Genomic DNA, 15,200 nt, shown 5'->3' on the forward strand with positions numbered 1-15,200 from the left:
GTAGCTTTTATTGCATTCAAAGGTGTAATTAGTTCATGAATGTATTCCTGAAGCTCAAGAGGGACACGAGTACGGTCGCGCGCTTGTAAAGAGGGACTTTTATGAGACAAAACGATAAATATCCGACATAATATGGAGATAAACTGCAAAACGCCAGTTCATCTCCTCTAGGCCACATTCACTATTGTAAACAGCTCAAAGTGGCGTCGCTCCTCAAAGTCTCGCGTGAACGCGTCACGTGGTGACTCCTGTCGGCTCGCGTCGACCAATAAAATGACGCGGTTTCCGCTGCGCTCTTATTTCACCCTCAGATTGAGAAAGACGCGCAGCTCGAGTTCCGACTATCGTCGACGCGCAGCTACACGGACGAACATTAAAACAGACACGTTTTATTTTAAAGCAACGTTTACGTTTTGGAGTCAGCAGTTTTTCTTTCCTTTCTCAGAGTCACAGTTTGACCGACCGTCGACGGGAATCGCAGGACACGGCAGCGGCGCGAGCACGAGCAACATACCGGCAAACAAAGAAACCCGTTTTTACGCGAGATCAACCTTCACTACCCGTTAGTTATGAGTCATGTGGCCGTCGAAAATGTACACGGTCTAGACCAGCAGGTGAGTCGGGGTCGACAGCGGGGTTTGGGCCAGTTTTCGCCTCTGCCGGCGGGCGGATGAAGTTGTAAAGCGGCGCTGCGTGTTTAAGATGGAGGAGCTGCTGTAGATGAGCGGATGATGGCGGAGCTGCGGCGCGTCGGAACGCGGCGCGTTTGTTTGTCACGCGCGGCTGCGTTTGATCGCGGTGTCCGTGCGATGCTTCAGTTAAAGGGGTTCGGGAGGCTGGCGTGTGTCGGAAGGGCTTCAGATGGAGATGTTCGTGTAGTTTATGATCGCGTTCAAATATAAATACAGCGAGGCAAACTTTAAGCCGGTGGATCCTCTGTGACATTCGGGCCTGTTATTTTGGTTCTTCTGGCCCTTTGTTTGACCAGCTCTCCATTTCACTGTATTTGCGATCAGATTTGTATATTTGCCGTCATTTCGTGTCTTAATTGAAACGATTTTATTTTTTTATTGTTTGGATGAACCCAAACGGACACGAATATCTCGACTGAAACAGCCGCTCCGAATCTTAAACAACCTCTTAATATTATTTGACAAGTAAATATTAGTCAATAAACTGTTTAGTTGTAAATGTCGGTGACCTAATTTACACTCAACGACAGTTGGCTTTTATTTATTTTTTACCTCAGGTTTTTGTTTTATTTGTATATGACAGTATTTATCAGTTCGTCAATGTAGCTTTAAGATTTATTTAAGTTTAAACTTATACCGCAGGAAGGGTTGGCGTGATTTACAGATTTTAGGTAGATTGTAAATTACTGACGAATGCAGAAGGTTTGGATAAAATCTCCGTGATCTTTTGTAGGAACTACAGCAGCTCGAGCTCTCGCGCGCCCTCCGGTGGAAGCGCCGCTGGTTTCTGCTCCTCAGTGACCCCGTTCAGGTTTTTAAGGTTTTCTGCCCTCTTCATCATATCGACTCTGTCCAACATGATCTCGTTTCTGTTTCAGCTCGCTGCCCTAGACTTGAACTCCGCTGATGTTCAAGGAGTCACCGGAAGTGAGTATCTGTTCAATAGTGCCGCTGAAGCTCTAGATCAGTGTTTCTCAACCCTGGTCCTGAAGGACCCCCCAACACTGCAGGTTTTGTCTTTCTCCCTAATTAAACACGCCTGATTCAACTCATCAGCTCATTAGAAGAAACTCCACTACCTGAAATGAGTGTCAGACAGAGGAGACTTTCAAAACCTGCAGTGTTGGGGGTCCTCCAGGACCAGGGTTGAGAAACACCGCTCTAGATGAAGTGATGTTGTGTGTTTGCCATGCTAACAAAGTCTGTTCTTCACCAGGGCGTTACATTCCACCTCATTTAAGGAACAAAGAAGCTTCCAAAAATGGTACGTACACCTGCTGCTTCACACCTAGAACAAAAACTAAATGATAGTTTGAAAGTCACTCTAAATGTAAAAAAACTATAGCATTGGAATCATGTTCAGAATTATTTTCCAATTGCTGAATGAGAAAAATGTTGTAATGAATGTTATCGTGAGCTCGTGTCGATGCTAATATAGTTGTTCTTTGTGTGAACGGACCTTTAGCCCTTACAAAATATCAATTTAGTGGAAAATTTGTAATTGTGTAACATTTAAAGCCACCATGTTTTTATATTCGTGGCTCAGCGTGTCTGTAGGATGTTTGTCTGTCTGGTTCTCTGCTTGCTTCTGTCAGGTGTCAGCGCACTGCTGGCGTCGTCTCGTAGATCCACTTTCTATGTGCATGTCGTTGCACTCGTTCAGTACACATCCTAAACCAAGTGGTTTTCCACTGGCACTTCTGGATCATTTTATCCCCCCCCCCTCCATGTTTTGTCCAGTGACACGTGTGGTCATTATTCAGGCATGTAAAGCTAAAAATGTGCTTCTGAAATTCAACCAAAGCTTGTCTGAAACGTACTGGCCGTGACTCTGCGGTTTGGGTTTCCGTTGAGATGCTCCTTGACCTTTAGTCTTATCCTTGTGACGAGGCTGTTTGGCCCAGCACCCTCCTGACGATACGTTTTTTCTTTTAGCAGGAGCTTATTCCTCTGGTAGACAGAGCGGTTACTCAGTGGCACCAGGAAGGAGCTGTAAGTTTCTATTATGACAGCCTTGGCTAAAGAGAAACTTTGAGGGGAAAAATGCTCAAATATGCATGATTCCACGATTAATTCTCAGCACACGCTTGGAATCGTAACTAACTGGACGTTTTGCCAAACAATATTGCAGATGTTGTCCACAGACTTTAAAGATCACTTTCGCTTAAAGACCCCGCTGAGATGAGGGGGACATAATTGCTTTGCTTTAATATTCTGCAATTTGCAACCAATTTCGATGCAGTCATGAAGAATGGTCTCAGGCTGCCTATCTAAGGCCCGAGTGGGAGTTCATCCCCTGACTAACTGCTTTGCATTTGACTGTCCACCCCCAGAAAGCTCCACTCCATCTAAAGGCCGTCTAAAGACCTTTCTAGCGCATGCGTGTTAAATAACCCCCAGCCTCTCCCGCTCTCACAGATTCTCCCGGAGGATGGGACAACGGACGCAGCAATGGCTTCGTGAACGGCTACCACGATGGCCGTGACACCCGCATGAATGGAGGCAACGGTTTTGGTGGCCGCGGCCCCGTGCGCAACGACCGCGGAGGAAGAGGAGGCTTCAGGGGTAAAACCAGTGGCTCTTACAACCCCATCCAGCCAATGCCGAGTGCAGGCAGGTGTCTCCGCCATACGTCGGAGAAAGCTGGCTTTCCTGCTCGACTACATGACGTCCATTACTGCTTTGTTTTGATGTGAATCGTTCTGTCTTTGTTAGGGTTTGCTTATGACAACAAAGATGGAGGTGGGTGGAACACCCCAAAAGACGCTGCCTACAACAGCTTCGGCGGACGCTCTGACAGGGGCAAGTCCTCTTTCTTCAATGACCGCGGATCTTCTTCCAGGGGGAGGTATGGCTTGCTGCTTCTTCTTTGTTTACTTTGTTTATAGAATGAACTCTTAACATGTGACGGAAGTCTCTATAGCTCCCGGCTTTAGCTAAAGCAGCGCTGTGCTTGACAGGTATGAGCGTGGCGGTTTTGGTGGCGGTGGAAACAGCCGATGGGTCGAGGACTCCAGGGACGATGAAGATTGGTCCAAACCGCTGCCTCCCAATGAGCGTCAGGAACAGTGAGTGTTGCTGTGAACCAGGGCTCTGATCCGGTTCAAGGAACGAAAACAAAAAACGGAAATGAACAAAATCTTAAGAACATGAAGTCGTTCTGCTTAAGATTTTAATTTGGCAGTTAACCAATCATGAATTAAAATAGCATGGTCTACGCAAATGTGACTGACGTGTCCAGCGCGAGTGAAATCCCGCGCTCAGCTGTCAAGTCGTCATTGGTAAGTCGCTGGCATTAGCTGCTGGATCTCGGGAGTTTATCCGAGGATGTCACCATGGCAGGTTATATCCAGCGTGGTGTTTTGAAACCAGCGAAAACACAGGTTGGTGTAGAACCGCTGCTATTGAGGGTGTTTTTTTTTTTTTTTTTTTTTTTTTTTTTTTTTTTTTTATGATTAAATACCTTGTTGTCAAAGTTCGTGTTGTGGCTTTATGTAAGGTCAGACAGTTGCATGTGTTGTATCATTAACGTTTTCCCACAATCAAGCTCAAATGGAGTTACGAGGTGTTTCACCAGCGGATTTCTGAGATTTATTTTGTCTGTCATTAGGACGGTCGAATCTGAGGCAGTAAGTGCATCGCATTACATTATCGACTTACAGATTACACAGAATTAACTCTATGTAGGCAGTCAGTTTTTACTGTTTAATATATTTGACCAAAAGCTTGTTATAATAAACAGTGTTTCGCACAGGCTGTATTGACGAGGACTAGATAAATATCAGACTGACGCTCTTCAAATACATAAAACATCAGCCTTTACACACGTCGTGCTTTCAGTAAAGAAAATGCTGTACTTATTCAAAGAAGCAGTTCTTTATTTACCTGATTGAATTTTTCCCCCGTTTTTAAGCCCTGCTGTGAAGGTGTTCCTACTTCCCTAATCCTAAAAAAAATTCCTGTTGAACAAAAAAAAAATCAAAAATAAAGAGCAGCTGATGTAGTTGTGGTGCCGTTCATGCGTGTTAATCATGTAAACGCGTTCGTTTATCTGAACGGGAGGTTTCATATGGTTTAAATCCAAAGTGGTGTTTTGCCTGACACTTGTTTTTCCTGTTTTCTTCAGTGAGCTGTTCTCTGCAAGCAACACGGGGATTAACTTTGAAAAATATGACGACATTCCTGTTGAAGCCACAGGCCACAACTGTCCACAACACATTGAGAGTGTGAGCTGCCTAATATAGATCTCTTGTGGAGTTGAATTGCAAACGAATAGCTTTTAATTCAACAGCTTTGTGTTTTGGTGACAGTTCCATGATTTAGAGATGGGAGAGATCATTATGGGTAATATAGCGCTGAGCCGCTACACACGGCCGACTCCTGTCCAGAAGTACGCTATTCCCATCATCAAGTCCAAGAGAGACCTGATGGCGTGCGCACAGACAGGTAAGACATCATCTTGTGTTTTCTGCATGTGTGTATGGTACGTAAAGCTTGAATGACATTTTGTCACTTTAACTAGGTTCTGGGAAGACTGCAGCCTTCCTGTTACCAGTGCTGAGCCAGATATACACCGAGGGACCAGGAGAGGCGCTGCAGGCCATGAAGAACAGTGCACAGGTACTACTTTCCTGTCTGTTTGTCTGGGAATAGATATAGAAATGGCTCTCTGCCCTTGTCGCGTATCTTAACTGGGTGTGTTCGTGTCCTTAGGAAAATGGGAAATATGGCCGCCGTAAGCAGTATCCCATTTCTCTGGTTTTGGCCCCAACAAGGGAACTGGCTCTCCAGATCTACGATGAGGCCCGGAAGGTAACAACCTCACCAAAACACGATCTCGTTCGATTAATCAGTTGAAATGCATTTAAACCTTGAGGTGTTTCTTCTCCCATCCCTTTAGTTTGCTTATCGCTCTCATGTACGGCCCTGTGTGGTGTATGGAGGCGCTGACATTGGTCAGCAGATTCGTGAACTAGAGAGAGGCTGCCATCTGCTGGTGGCCACGCCTGGGCGTCTGGTGGACATGATGGAGAGAGGCAAGATTGGCCTGGACTACTGCAAGTATGTGTGCCCATTTCACCCCCTCTAAGAATGGGTCATCTTTTCACGTAGTTCCTCTTTGTGGCTTGACCATGAGCTGTGTTTGTGTCATTAGTTACTTGGTGCTGGATGAAGCCGACAGGATGTTGGACATGGGCTTTGAGCCACAGATTCGCCGTATTGTCGAGCAGGACACCATGCCCCCTAAAGGGCTTCGACAGACCATGATGTTCAGTGCCACCTTCCCCAAGGAGATCCAGGTGAGTTTCATGATGTCTTATTTTACAGGCTTATACCGTTTTGTGGACATTTAGAGATCTGAAGAGCGTTTTGATGTCTGTTAGATCTTGGCTCGTGACTTCCTGGAGGAGTACATCTTCCTGGCTGTGGGCAGGGTTGGTTCCACCTCTGAGAACATCACCCAGAAGGTGGTGTGGGTTGAAGAAAATGACAAGAGGTCCTTCCTGCTTGACTTGCTCAATGCCACAGGTACATTTGTCTCTAAATGGCCCCTGAACACTCAACAGTATTCAGATTTTTGTTTGTGTTTGTGGTCAGTTTCAGTGTGACCATGATGGCACATGCTCTTCACACAGAGTGTGTCGTATTTGAGATAAAATTAGCTTGTTTTGTGAGCTGACTGAAGTAATCTTCAGGTTGATGTCACTCTGAGGTCTATAGGGGTTGAGTACAGTGTGAAAAGAGAATTTCCTTTTTAAAATGGCCCTCTAAACGTGAAATTTAGACTCAGTGAGCTAGCTATAGATCAAGATACCTATATTTATATAGCGCTTTATACAAAGGTGCTTCACAGTGATAAACAGGACAATAACGATTCGGTAACTCTGCTAACGCAGCTCTGAAAAGACAATAGTAAAGTCATTAAGTTAAAGTCAGTTCAGAGTTGATTAATTTTAGTTCAATAACTGTTCAGTTCATCTATAAAGTAGCTCTGCAGAAAAGTGTCGTCCAGCTCAGTTCAGTTCATCCAATAGTGTCAGTGCAGACAGAACAATAATTTTACTGAATATTAAGATCTCTTCAGATACTTCTCAATTAACCGTGCAGATGTTCTGTAGCAGTCCTCCCATAGTGCAGTAGAGAGCTTCATCTGAACCCATGTATACCAATGAAACTGATATTTGTTGAAGCTCATCATAAGGTCTGATTCTATTTAGTTATTCCGAGTGAGGTTCAGGACAATACGGGGGAGAACGTAGAAAAACCTGGTGAGTAGAGACGTTTATCACTCCACTGGAAGTGGAACAAATGCAAGTCTCATCTCACGTCTTCATTTTGCTTGAACATTGTTTGTTTTCCAACCCCTCCGCCATGTCAAATGAGATCTAGTTCTCATATGGTGTTAGGATTTTTATTTGATGTACAATTTTACTTAATGTCCCCCCCCCACCCCACCTGATTTTTCTTTGGAAGTCGTCATGCTCCTTTCCAGTGGTTCATTCCTGCGGCTGGATCTGTGCATGAAGTGTCACGCAGCCACACAATGTTGAACTGTAAAGTCATAAGACTGCTGTTGCGTTTAGCAGGACGGCACACTGTGGTTCAGCATTGGCTTTGATTACAGTAGCCTTTTAAATTTAACATAGTTCACTTCTATGAGATCCAAATGCTTGTCACTTCCTGTTTGCCGTATGTTGCCATTCATTAGCTGCTTCTCATACTGAAGTGTTAAGATGTCAGATGCTCATTGTGGTCTTCTCATCCATTAGGTAAAGAGTCTCTGACTTTGGTGTTTGTTGAGACCAAAAAGGGAGCCGACGCTCTTGAGGACTTCCTGTACCGTGAAGGCTATGCCTGCACCAGTATCCATGGCGACCGTTCTCAGAGAGACCGTGAGGAAGCCCTCCACCAGTTCCGTTCTGGAAGATGCCCCATCTTAGTCGCCACAGCTGTACGCAGCTCTCTTTCCTCCGTTCGTTTGTTAAATCGTTGGTATGTTTTGGTGCAGGTCTGAAACTCTTCTGTTTCGCAGGTGGCTGCTCGTGGTCTGGACATCTCCAATGTGAAGCACGTCATTAACTTTGACCTGCCCAGTGACATTGAGGAGTACGTCCACCGCATTGGCCGTACGGGTCGTGTGGGCAACCTTGGTAATTGCTATGACCGCATTGATGCGCTCGCTGTAGTGTGTAATGGAGCGTTCATCTGCTGTGTAGTGCACAAAGTTCCCAGTTGCAATTCAGTTCTGTTGTTGGGTCATCACAGGTCTTGCGACATCATTCTTCAATGATAAGAATGGCAACATCACCAAGGACCTGCTGGACATCTTGGTGGAGGCCAAACAGGAAGTACCATCCTGGCTGGAGAGCTTGGCATATGAGCACCAGCACAAGAGTAGCAGCCGTGGGCGCTCCAAGAGGTGAGGGGTTTTTTCTGATTTTTATTTTATGATCATCCCCCGGGCAGCCCCATTAAAATGATTTGGTGTTTCTCAGGTTTTCTGGTGGTTTTGGCGCCAGAGACTACCGTCAGACCAGTAGCAACCCCAGCAGCGGAGGCTTCGGAAGTCGCGGTGGCCGTAGCACCGGGGGCCATGGTGGTGGAAACCGTGGATTTGGCGGTGGTAAGGGTCGGTTTCTCTCGGGAGGGGCCTCGTGGCTTTTCCCCCTTTGCTTAAACTCGAATATACTTTCCAGTCTAGTTGCGTGACGGCAGGTCTTGAGTGTGTCTTTAAACTGTTTTTGGTCCTCAGGTGGCTTTGGTAACTTCTACAGCAGTGATGGCTATGGAGGAAACTATTCCCAGGTGGACTGGTGGGGAAACTAAGACTCCTTCCTTCACCTCTTCACCCCCCCCACCCACTCCCCACGATTACAGTGGATCACCATGCCAAACTCACTGAATGGAAACCACATGTACCATAGCCAGACTATATACCCTGTGTAGCTTTGAAGAACTTTGCAGTACATTACCAGCTGTGATTCTCTGACCACATCCGGAGAGGCTTTGACTCCATGGGATGCGGGGATGCCAGGACAACTGAAGGTTTGACCGTAGCAGGAAGCAGTCTCACGATGTGCTCGACCATACTGAAGGGGGGAATGGAGGCAGAAGTTTGCTTTAGATTCTTGGACTCTAGTTTTCCACTACATCTCATTTCTTTATACTAAATGAGAATCATTTGTTTGTTAATGTACTGTGCCTTTAAATTTATAATCGCTGTGTTTTGTTTTTTTTCTTTTCCTTTTTAAATGTCTGGCTGACAAATTGTTTCCCCCTTTTTCTTTTTTCTTTTTTTTTTTTTTCGTTTTCTCCCCCAAATGACTTTTTGTTTTGGATGGTATAACAAAATAAGCTTGGATGTAATCAAACCTTGGCAAACTCTGGGATGGTCTGTCACAACCTCATTTTGAACTGAAATTTCTAATGGGGTCACCAGTGCTGGTGTCACAGAGGCCTGACCCCCTCCAACCTCCCCCCACCCACCCCCTCCCCCAAATTGGCTTGTTACCCTCTTGTGTGGTAAAACCGTATCGCAAGGGAATTAAAATATTGAATGTTGGAAGGAAAAGATCTTGCTCACTCTATCCTGGAGAGGTATCTATTAGAGACAGTAGTCTTCTGAGAAAAGAAACCAAGCCATTCCAGTATATATTCTCTTAAATTTCATTGTTGTGATGAACCATGTCTGCCTCCCGCCACTCCGCTGTGTAACTCTACCATTGAGGCAGCTAGTTTCGGTACCACACACTGGCTGTTTAGTGGTGTTGGATTTACATTTTGTTTTTGTTTTTTTTTTGTTTGTTTTCCTTTCTTAAATATTATGGAGGTAGCAATTGGATTAATTTCGTTTTCTTCCTTCAAAAACCATTCTTGAAGTTGATAATGGTAGGCTTGTGGCAACTTCCATAGTGAAAGTTCAAATGGCTACTCTAGGACCACGATGTCAGAGCGGACTGGCCCTGAAAGCCCAGCTCGTCTCTGAAGAAATCCGCATGCTAGTGTTCTTGTTTTTTGGTCAAGGAGATTTTCAAATCGATTTCTGCAGCAGGCTTTTACGTTCGTTACAAGTAACATTCGTTCACTTTTTTATTTTCTCTCTCTTTTTCAAGCTGCGTTGAATTCCGAAAGACATCCTCGGCTTTACACGGCTCCCTCGTATCCCCCAGGTTTTAGCGAGGACTACTGGGGTCAGTAGAATTCAGCGTACACGACGGGAAACCGCACCACACGAGCTGCAGGGGTGTGGCTTTAGTGTAGAACCAGACTCTTATTGGTTGGTTTGTAGTGGAGGAGGTTTCCGTGGCATCCCTGGCCAAAGGCAGGTTTCTTTCAAATTCCCATGCATCCTTTGTCGCACGTTACCGCGGCTGCGCTCGGCGGGCGAGCCGGCGGCGTGCCTGTCTGATGAGGGTGAGTGGGATGTGTTTAACTGAAGTGCAATAGATTTACTCAAGCGTGTTGTGCCTTTCGACATGAATTTGAAAAAGGTGACCTGAAGCAGATGCATTGACAGTATTGTGGTAACTTGATAGCAGTGGTGCTACTTTTGGCCCTTCTGTGTTACGCCCATCAAGTTTTACAAAAGTTGTTTTATTGCACATCTAGGGTTTTATATAAATGTCTTGAGTGCGTGTCCTTAAGCTTCCAAATATTGTGTGTGAAGATTGTGAAAACGCAGCTTGTTTACAAAAGGGGAAGGGTTCTCCAATAGTTAACCAGGATTGATTTGGGACCAGGGGGATTAGCAGTGGGGAATTTAGCTATTTGCACAGATTACTAGATTCTACTTTTGCTGCTAGTTTGTGTAATTTATTAAGCATTTTTGAGAAATATTTATTTTTATAAGCCTAAAAGTGATAGTTTCAAGTAACTTGACCAAAAGACAGTACAAAAACACTGGCACTTGAATGTTGAATGTCACCCGTATGCGTGAAATTTATATTTTTCGGGGTAGTGTGAGCTTTTTAATGTTTAAGGTCATTTTGGACTCCGCCAAAATTCGCATCTGTAATTGTCTCGCTGACTAAACGTTTCAATCCGATCAATCGAACTCTGAATTGGCAGCCACAATTTGAATGCTAAACAACCATGCCAAGGTTTGGAAAAAGTTACAGAAATATTTTTGTAAATGTGTATCAGTGCAAAGTGTTCAGATTCTCCAGTTGTTTTTTGTTTGTTTGTTTTTGTTTTCCGGTATTTATTTTTTTTATTTGTGTCTTTACCCCCAGTGAATGTCTGGCACACGGCAATCTTAAGTAACAAAAACATGTGGTTATTCTCTATTGTTGCATTTGCATATTGGGCTATGGCGGTGGTGTTCTCTGACAGGTTTGGCTGAAAAATTCAGTCTTAATTACAGAAGCAGTCAAGGTGGTGTTGAAAGCATGAAATGAAAGGCTTTTAATTTACCAAATCATGTGAGAGAACATCACCGGAGCCCTTAGAGTTAGAGTATTTGCTTTATGTACTAGTTTAGAGGCTGTGCACTGCACGAAAAATGAGATGTGTGTTTATCGTATGATTTTACCAAATTAAAGTTGGCAATTGCAAATACAGAAACTTCTCATGTGTCTTTTGCTTTTTACCTGACTGAATGCTTAAAAACCTGCTATTATGTTAAAGGAATAGTTCATCCAAAAATGAACAGTGTCATTTCAAGACCAGAGGGCAAATTGCCTTTCTTAAGGTGGACCTATAATGCCCCTTTATCAGTTTCTGGTGTCTCCAGAATGTGTGTGTGACGTTTCAGCTCAAAATACCCCACAGATCCTTTATTATAGCTTGTCAAATTTACCCAATTTGTGTGAGCAAAAACACGCTGTTTTTGTGTGTGTCCCTTTAAATGCAAATGAGCTCTGCTTTCCAGAAGAGGGCGGAGCTTTAACAGCTCAACAACAACAACAAAGCTGGAGAATCTCACGCAGCCAAAATGAGGAAAGTGTTCAGCCTTACATCGTTCAAACCGGAGTCGACACTGATGGAGAGACTCAGGAAGAAGTTACAACTTTTAGACGTTTCTGAATGGTTAGTGGATAAATTGATGTAGTTGCTGTGGAGTTGATTCAACTCATCCACTAGCATGTGCCGTCATGTTCATCTTTTGTGTTGAATTGACCCTCGTTTGTGAAGCAGTCCAGCGTAAAATGACGGCATGACAACAACACTCTACTACAACAACTCTTCCTCTTCTCTAAAGCAGCCCAACATGGCCCCGCCCCCTTTGTTGAGTGTTCTCGGGGGTGGGGTTTATGTAAATTTTGGGGTTAGCAAGTTGTAGTCCTTAAACAGAATTCTGTAATAGAAAATCTCTCTTTGCATTGAACTTTGAGTGTCGTAACTTTGCAGATGTTTATGCTCAAACAGAAACATTACACACTAACTAAAGTTAAAGTAAAATCATAATCAAACACCCCTTTAATCAGTGTTTTTTTTAGTATTCTGTCTTGCAAGTCTTGCATTGAAAAATCACAGAAAGTGGGAGACTTTTAATATTACTTGGTTTATATCTATGGGTGTGAAATGTGTATATCTACAATAATATCATAATTGTTGTTTTAACAATGTGTGATGTGACATTGTCCCTCACTTTGCAAAAACCAAACAAAACCGCGCCTAGAGAGTCAACGCATACATATATAGGTTTAGGTTAGACTTGAATCTAAAATGCAGTAAAAATGCCCCTTTATAAGTATGTCTATGATATAGTTAAGCAGTCACACAAAGAGTGCCATTTTTTCCCTTCTAAATATCTGTGTGATTGCAAATGTGATATTGATTTTATACACCAATTTAATAAACAAGAAGTTAGTATTAAGTGACTTTCATTTTAGTCACAATGGCCTATTTTCACAGACAGGGTTTAGATTAAGCCAGGATTAGGCTTTAGTTCAATTAGGGCATTTAAGTAGCTTTTAGAAATGTGCTTTAGAAAAAAAGATGGTGTGCATCTTGAGACAAAACAATGGCACTGACATATTTTAAGATATTATGTTAGTGCAAGTTGCTTTCTGTTAAAACAGCTCAACAACATGGATTTTAGTCTGGGACTAGATTTAAAGGGATAGTTCACCCAAAAATGAAAATTAACCCATAATTTACTCCATTTCAAGATAGATATGACTTTCTTCTTTCAGCCAAACACAATCCGAGTTATATTTAAAAATATCATGGCTCTTCCAAACTTTATAATGGGATTGAATGGTACCCGAGATTTTGAAGCCCAAAAAAGTCCATCCATTATTAAAAGTAATCCACCACCAAAACCCATATATTTCAAACACTATTTTTCTCTTTAAGTAATTTACAGCATTAATTTTCAGCTTTAATGCATCACATTTGTCCCACATGTTTGCCTGAATAATGGCCCTTAAGAAGCTGGTATTTCTAAGACTCTGGGATTTAGTTTAGTCTTCAGTACATTTGTACTGACAAAACGTTGACCCTCGAAAGAAGGACTTGGCAGTAACATGTATCTCATCAGATAGAACTGAACCGGGTTAACACTAATTTATAACTAGCTGTTAAAAGCTCAAGTCAAGGTTAGATAATTGTGTGAAACATCACCCGGTTTTCTTCTGACTAAAAGTATTAACCTTCATCTCAATGTTATGATATAGCTAAATATTACTTTGGTAACTTTTGAATGAATGTAATCTGAATTGGTTTGAATTTAAATGATATAATTAGGAAAAATAAACGCCTTACCTCACCCTAGAAAAGCGCGCCAATTCTGCGCGCGCTTTTCTACGCACGAGCGTGAACGACGTGAGCAACGTATATTTATGAACTTGAAAAACTTTTTGAAAAACAATTTATACTCAACATTTAGTATTTCTGTCAATATTTCTCTGATCGTGTCTCATGGTTGTTTAAACCGCAAAGCCTGACTGGACAATGATTCACTCGTTTGAGTCTGTTAAAGAATCGGACAAACTACTAAACCGTCTAAATCGGTTAAACCATCACGCAAAATGAACACAAAGTACAAAAACGCGCTGGATAAAGTGTATTATTTACCTACGAACCATTGAAAACTGGACTGAATTGTGTCGTTTGCCGGTGATGAAGATTGTAACTCTGGTAAGACATTTTCCAAACAAAATCAAAACACGAAACGGCACACAGCATTGTTTACATGCTTTTTGGACATATAATAAGCAATGTATCATCAGTACCATGTTTGTTTGTTTTTTACATATACTATGGTATTCTTTGAACCACATTGAAGTATCTTATACCGTGGTACGTTAATTTGAGTAGCATGATATAGAAGTATCATGGTAAAACCATCTGATGTACCAATTATGGTCGACTAATTATTTCCTTTTATGGTAATAATACTTCTTTTGGAGATTTTTTTTTTTTTTGGATCATGTATTCAATCAAATTACCTTGTAGTGTAATTAGCTTTTATCTCTGAAGCATTTTGGAGAAGTAGCTGGTATATTAGACATTTTTGAGTAGCTTGCCCAAAACTGGTCTTGTTTCACAACACCAGCCACTTCTTCTCATTTACAAACAAGAAGCAGTTTGTCATAAAAACCAACAATATTCACAGTTACACAATGCCAGGTTTAAAGTAAACTTAATGCACAAGCTAGAGTATAAATAAATAGGGGCTAGTTTATGGTTGTGGATTAGTTAAAGGTTCCCTAGATTCAAAAATTGAATTTACCTCGGCATAGTTGAATAACGAGAGTTCAGTACATGGAAATGACATACAGTGAGTCTCAAACTCCATTGTTTCCTCCTTCTTATGTAAATCTCATTTGTTTAAAAGACCACCGAAGAACAGGCGAATCTCAACATAACACCGACTGTTACGTAACAGTCGGGATCATTAATATGTACGCCCCCCAATATTTGCATATGCCAGCCCATGTTCAAGGCATTAGACAAGGGCAGCCAGTATTAACGTCTGGATCTGTGCACAGCTGAATCATCAGACTAGGTAAGCAAGCAAGAACAATAGCGAAAAATGGCAGATGGAGCAATAATAACTGACATGATCCATGATATCATGATATTTTTACTGATATTTGTAAATCGTCTTTCTAAATGTTTCGTTAGCATGTTGCTAATGTACTGTTAAATGTGGTTAAAGTTACCATCGTTTATTACTGAATTCACGGAGACAAGAGAGCCGTCGCTATTTTCATTATTAAACACTTGCAGTCTGTATAATTCATAAACACAACTTCATTCTTTATAAATCTCTCCAACAGTGTAGCATTAGCCGTTAGCCACGGAGCGTAGCCTCAAACTCATTCAGAATCAATGTAAACATCAAAATAAACACTGTACTTACACGATTAGACATGCTGCATGACGAACACTTTGTAAAGATCCAGGGTTATATTAGCTGTTTGAACTTTTTTTATGTTGTTTAAGGCAAGCACGAGCTCCGTGGGCGTGGAGCACCAGATTTAAAGGGCCACACACCCTGAATCGGCTCATTTCTAATTATGCCCCAAAATAGGCAGTTAAAAAAATGAATTTAAAAAA

The 15,200-nt window shown here is 42.4% G+C and overlaps 1 protein-coding gene across 10 annotated transcripts; it reads left to right on the forward strand.

Annotated features, from left to right (window-relative positions):
* The first annotated feature begins 275 nt into the window (after window positions 1-275).
* Window positions 276-11,255, forward strand: ddx3xb (DEAD-box helicase 3 X-linked b). 10 transcript variants are annotated; one of them, XM_048198752.1, is made up of 20 exons: window positions 276-614; window positions 1,571-1,619; window positions 1,909-1,956; window positions 2,628-2,684; window positions 3,111-3,305; window positions 3,408-3,540; window positions 3,653-3,760; window positions 4,819-4,918; window positions 5,003-5,138; window positions 5,215-5,312; window positions 5,406-5,504; window positions 5,593-5,753; window positions 5,848-5,992; window positions 6,077-6,221; window positions 6,911-6,961; window positions 7,463-7,644; window positions 7,726-7,843; window positions 7,959-8,112; window positions 8,189-8,316; window positions 8,446-11,255. In XM_048198752.1, the coding sequence occupies exons 1-20, from the start codon at window positions 570-572 to the stop codon at window positions 8,517-8,519; spliced, it is 2,226 nt and encodes a 741-aa protein (XP_048054709.1). In that variant the 5' UTR covers window positions 276-569; the 3' UTR covers window positions 8,520-11,255. The 10 variants fall into 10 exon arrangements, with proteins under 10 accessions (XP_048054709.1, XP_048054711.1, XP_048054710.1 ...); XM_048198754.1 differs by having other exon boundaries at window positions 3,111-3,257; XM_048198753.1 differs by having other exon boundaries at window positions 2,631-2,684.
* Window positions 11,256-15,200: the final 3,945 nt, after the last annotated feature.

Source organism: Megalobrama amblycephala, linkage group LG8 (genome assembly GCF_018812025.1).
Source record: "Megalobrama amblycephala isolate DHTTF-2021 linkage group LG8, ASM1881202v1, whole genome shotgun sequence".
Taxonomy (NCBI): domain Eukaryota; kingdom Metazoa; phylum Chordata; class Actinopteri; order Cypriniformes; family Xenocyprididae; genus Megalobrama; species Megalobrama amblycephala.

What these genes read in the sequence shown, in the direction of transcription:
- ddx3xb (XM_048198752.1), top strand. Translation starts at nt 570, where the DNA reads ATGAGTCATGTGGCCGTCGAAAATGTACACGGTCTAGACCAGCAG. An exon ending in GGATCTTCTTCCAGGGGGAG is followed by an intron (nt 3,541 to 3,652) that starts GTATGGCTTGCT and finishes TGTGCTTGACAG; the next exon opens with GTATGAGCGTGGCGGTTTTG. An exon ending in GTCCACAACACATTGAGAGT is followed by an intron (nt 4,919 to 5,002) that starts GTGAGCTGCCTA and finishes TTTTGGTGACAG; the next exon opens with TTCCATGATTTAGAGATGGG.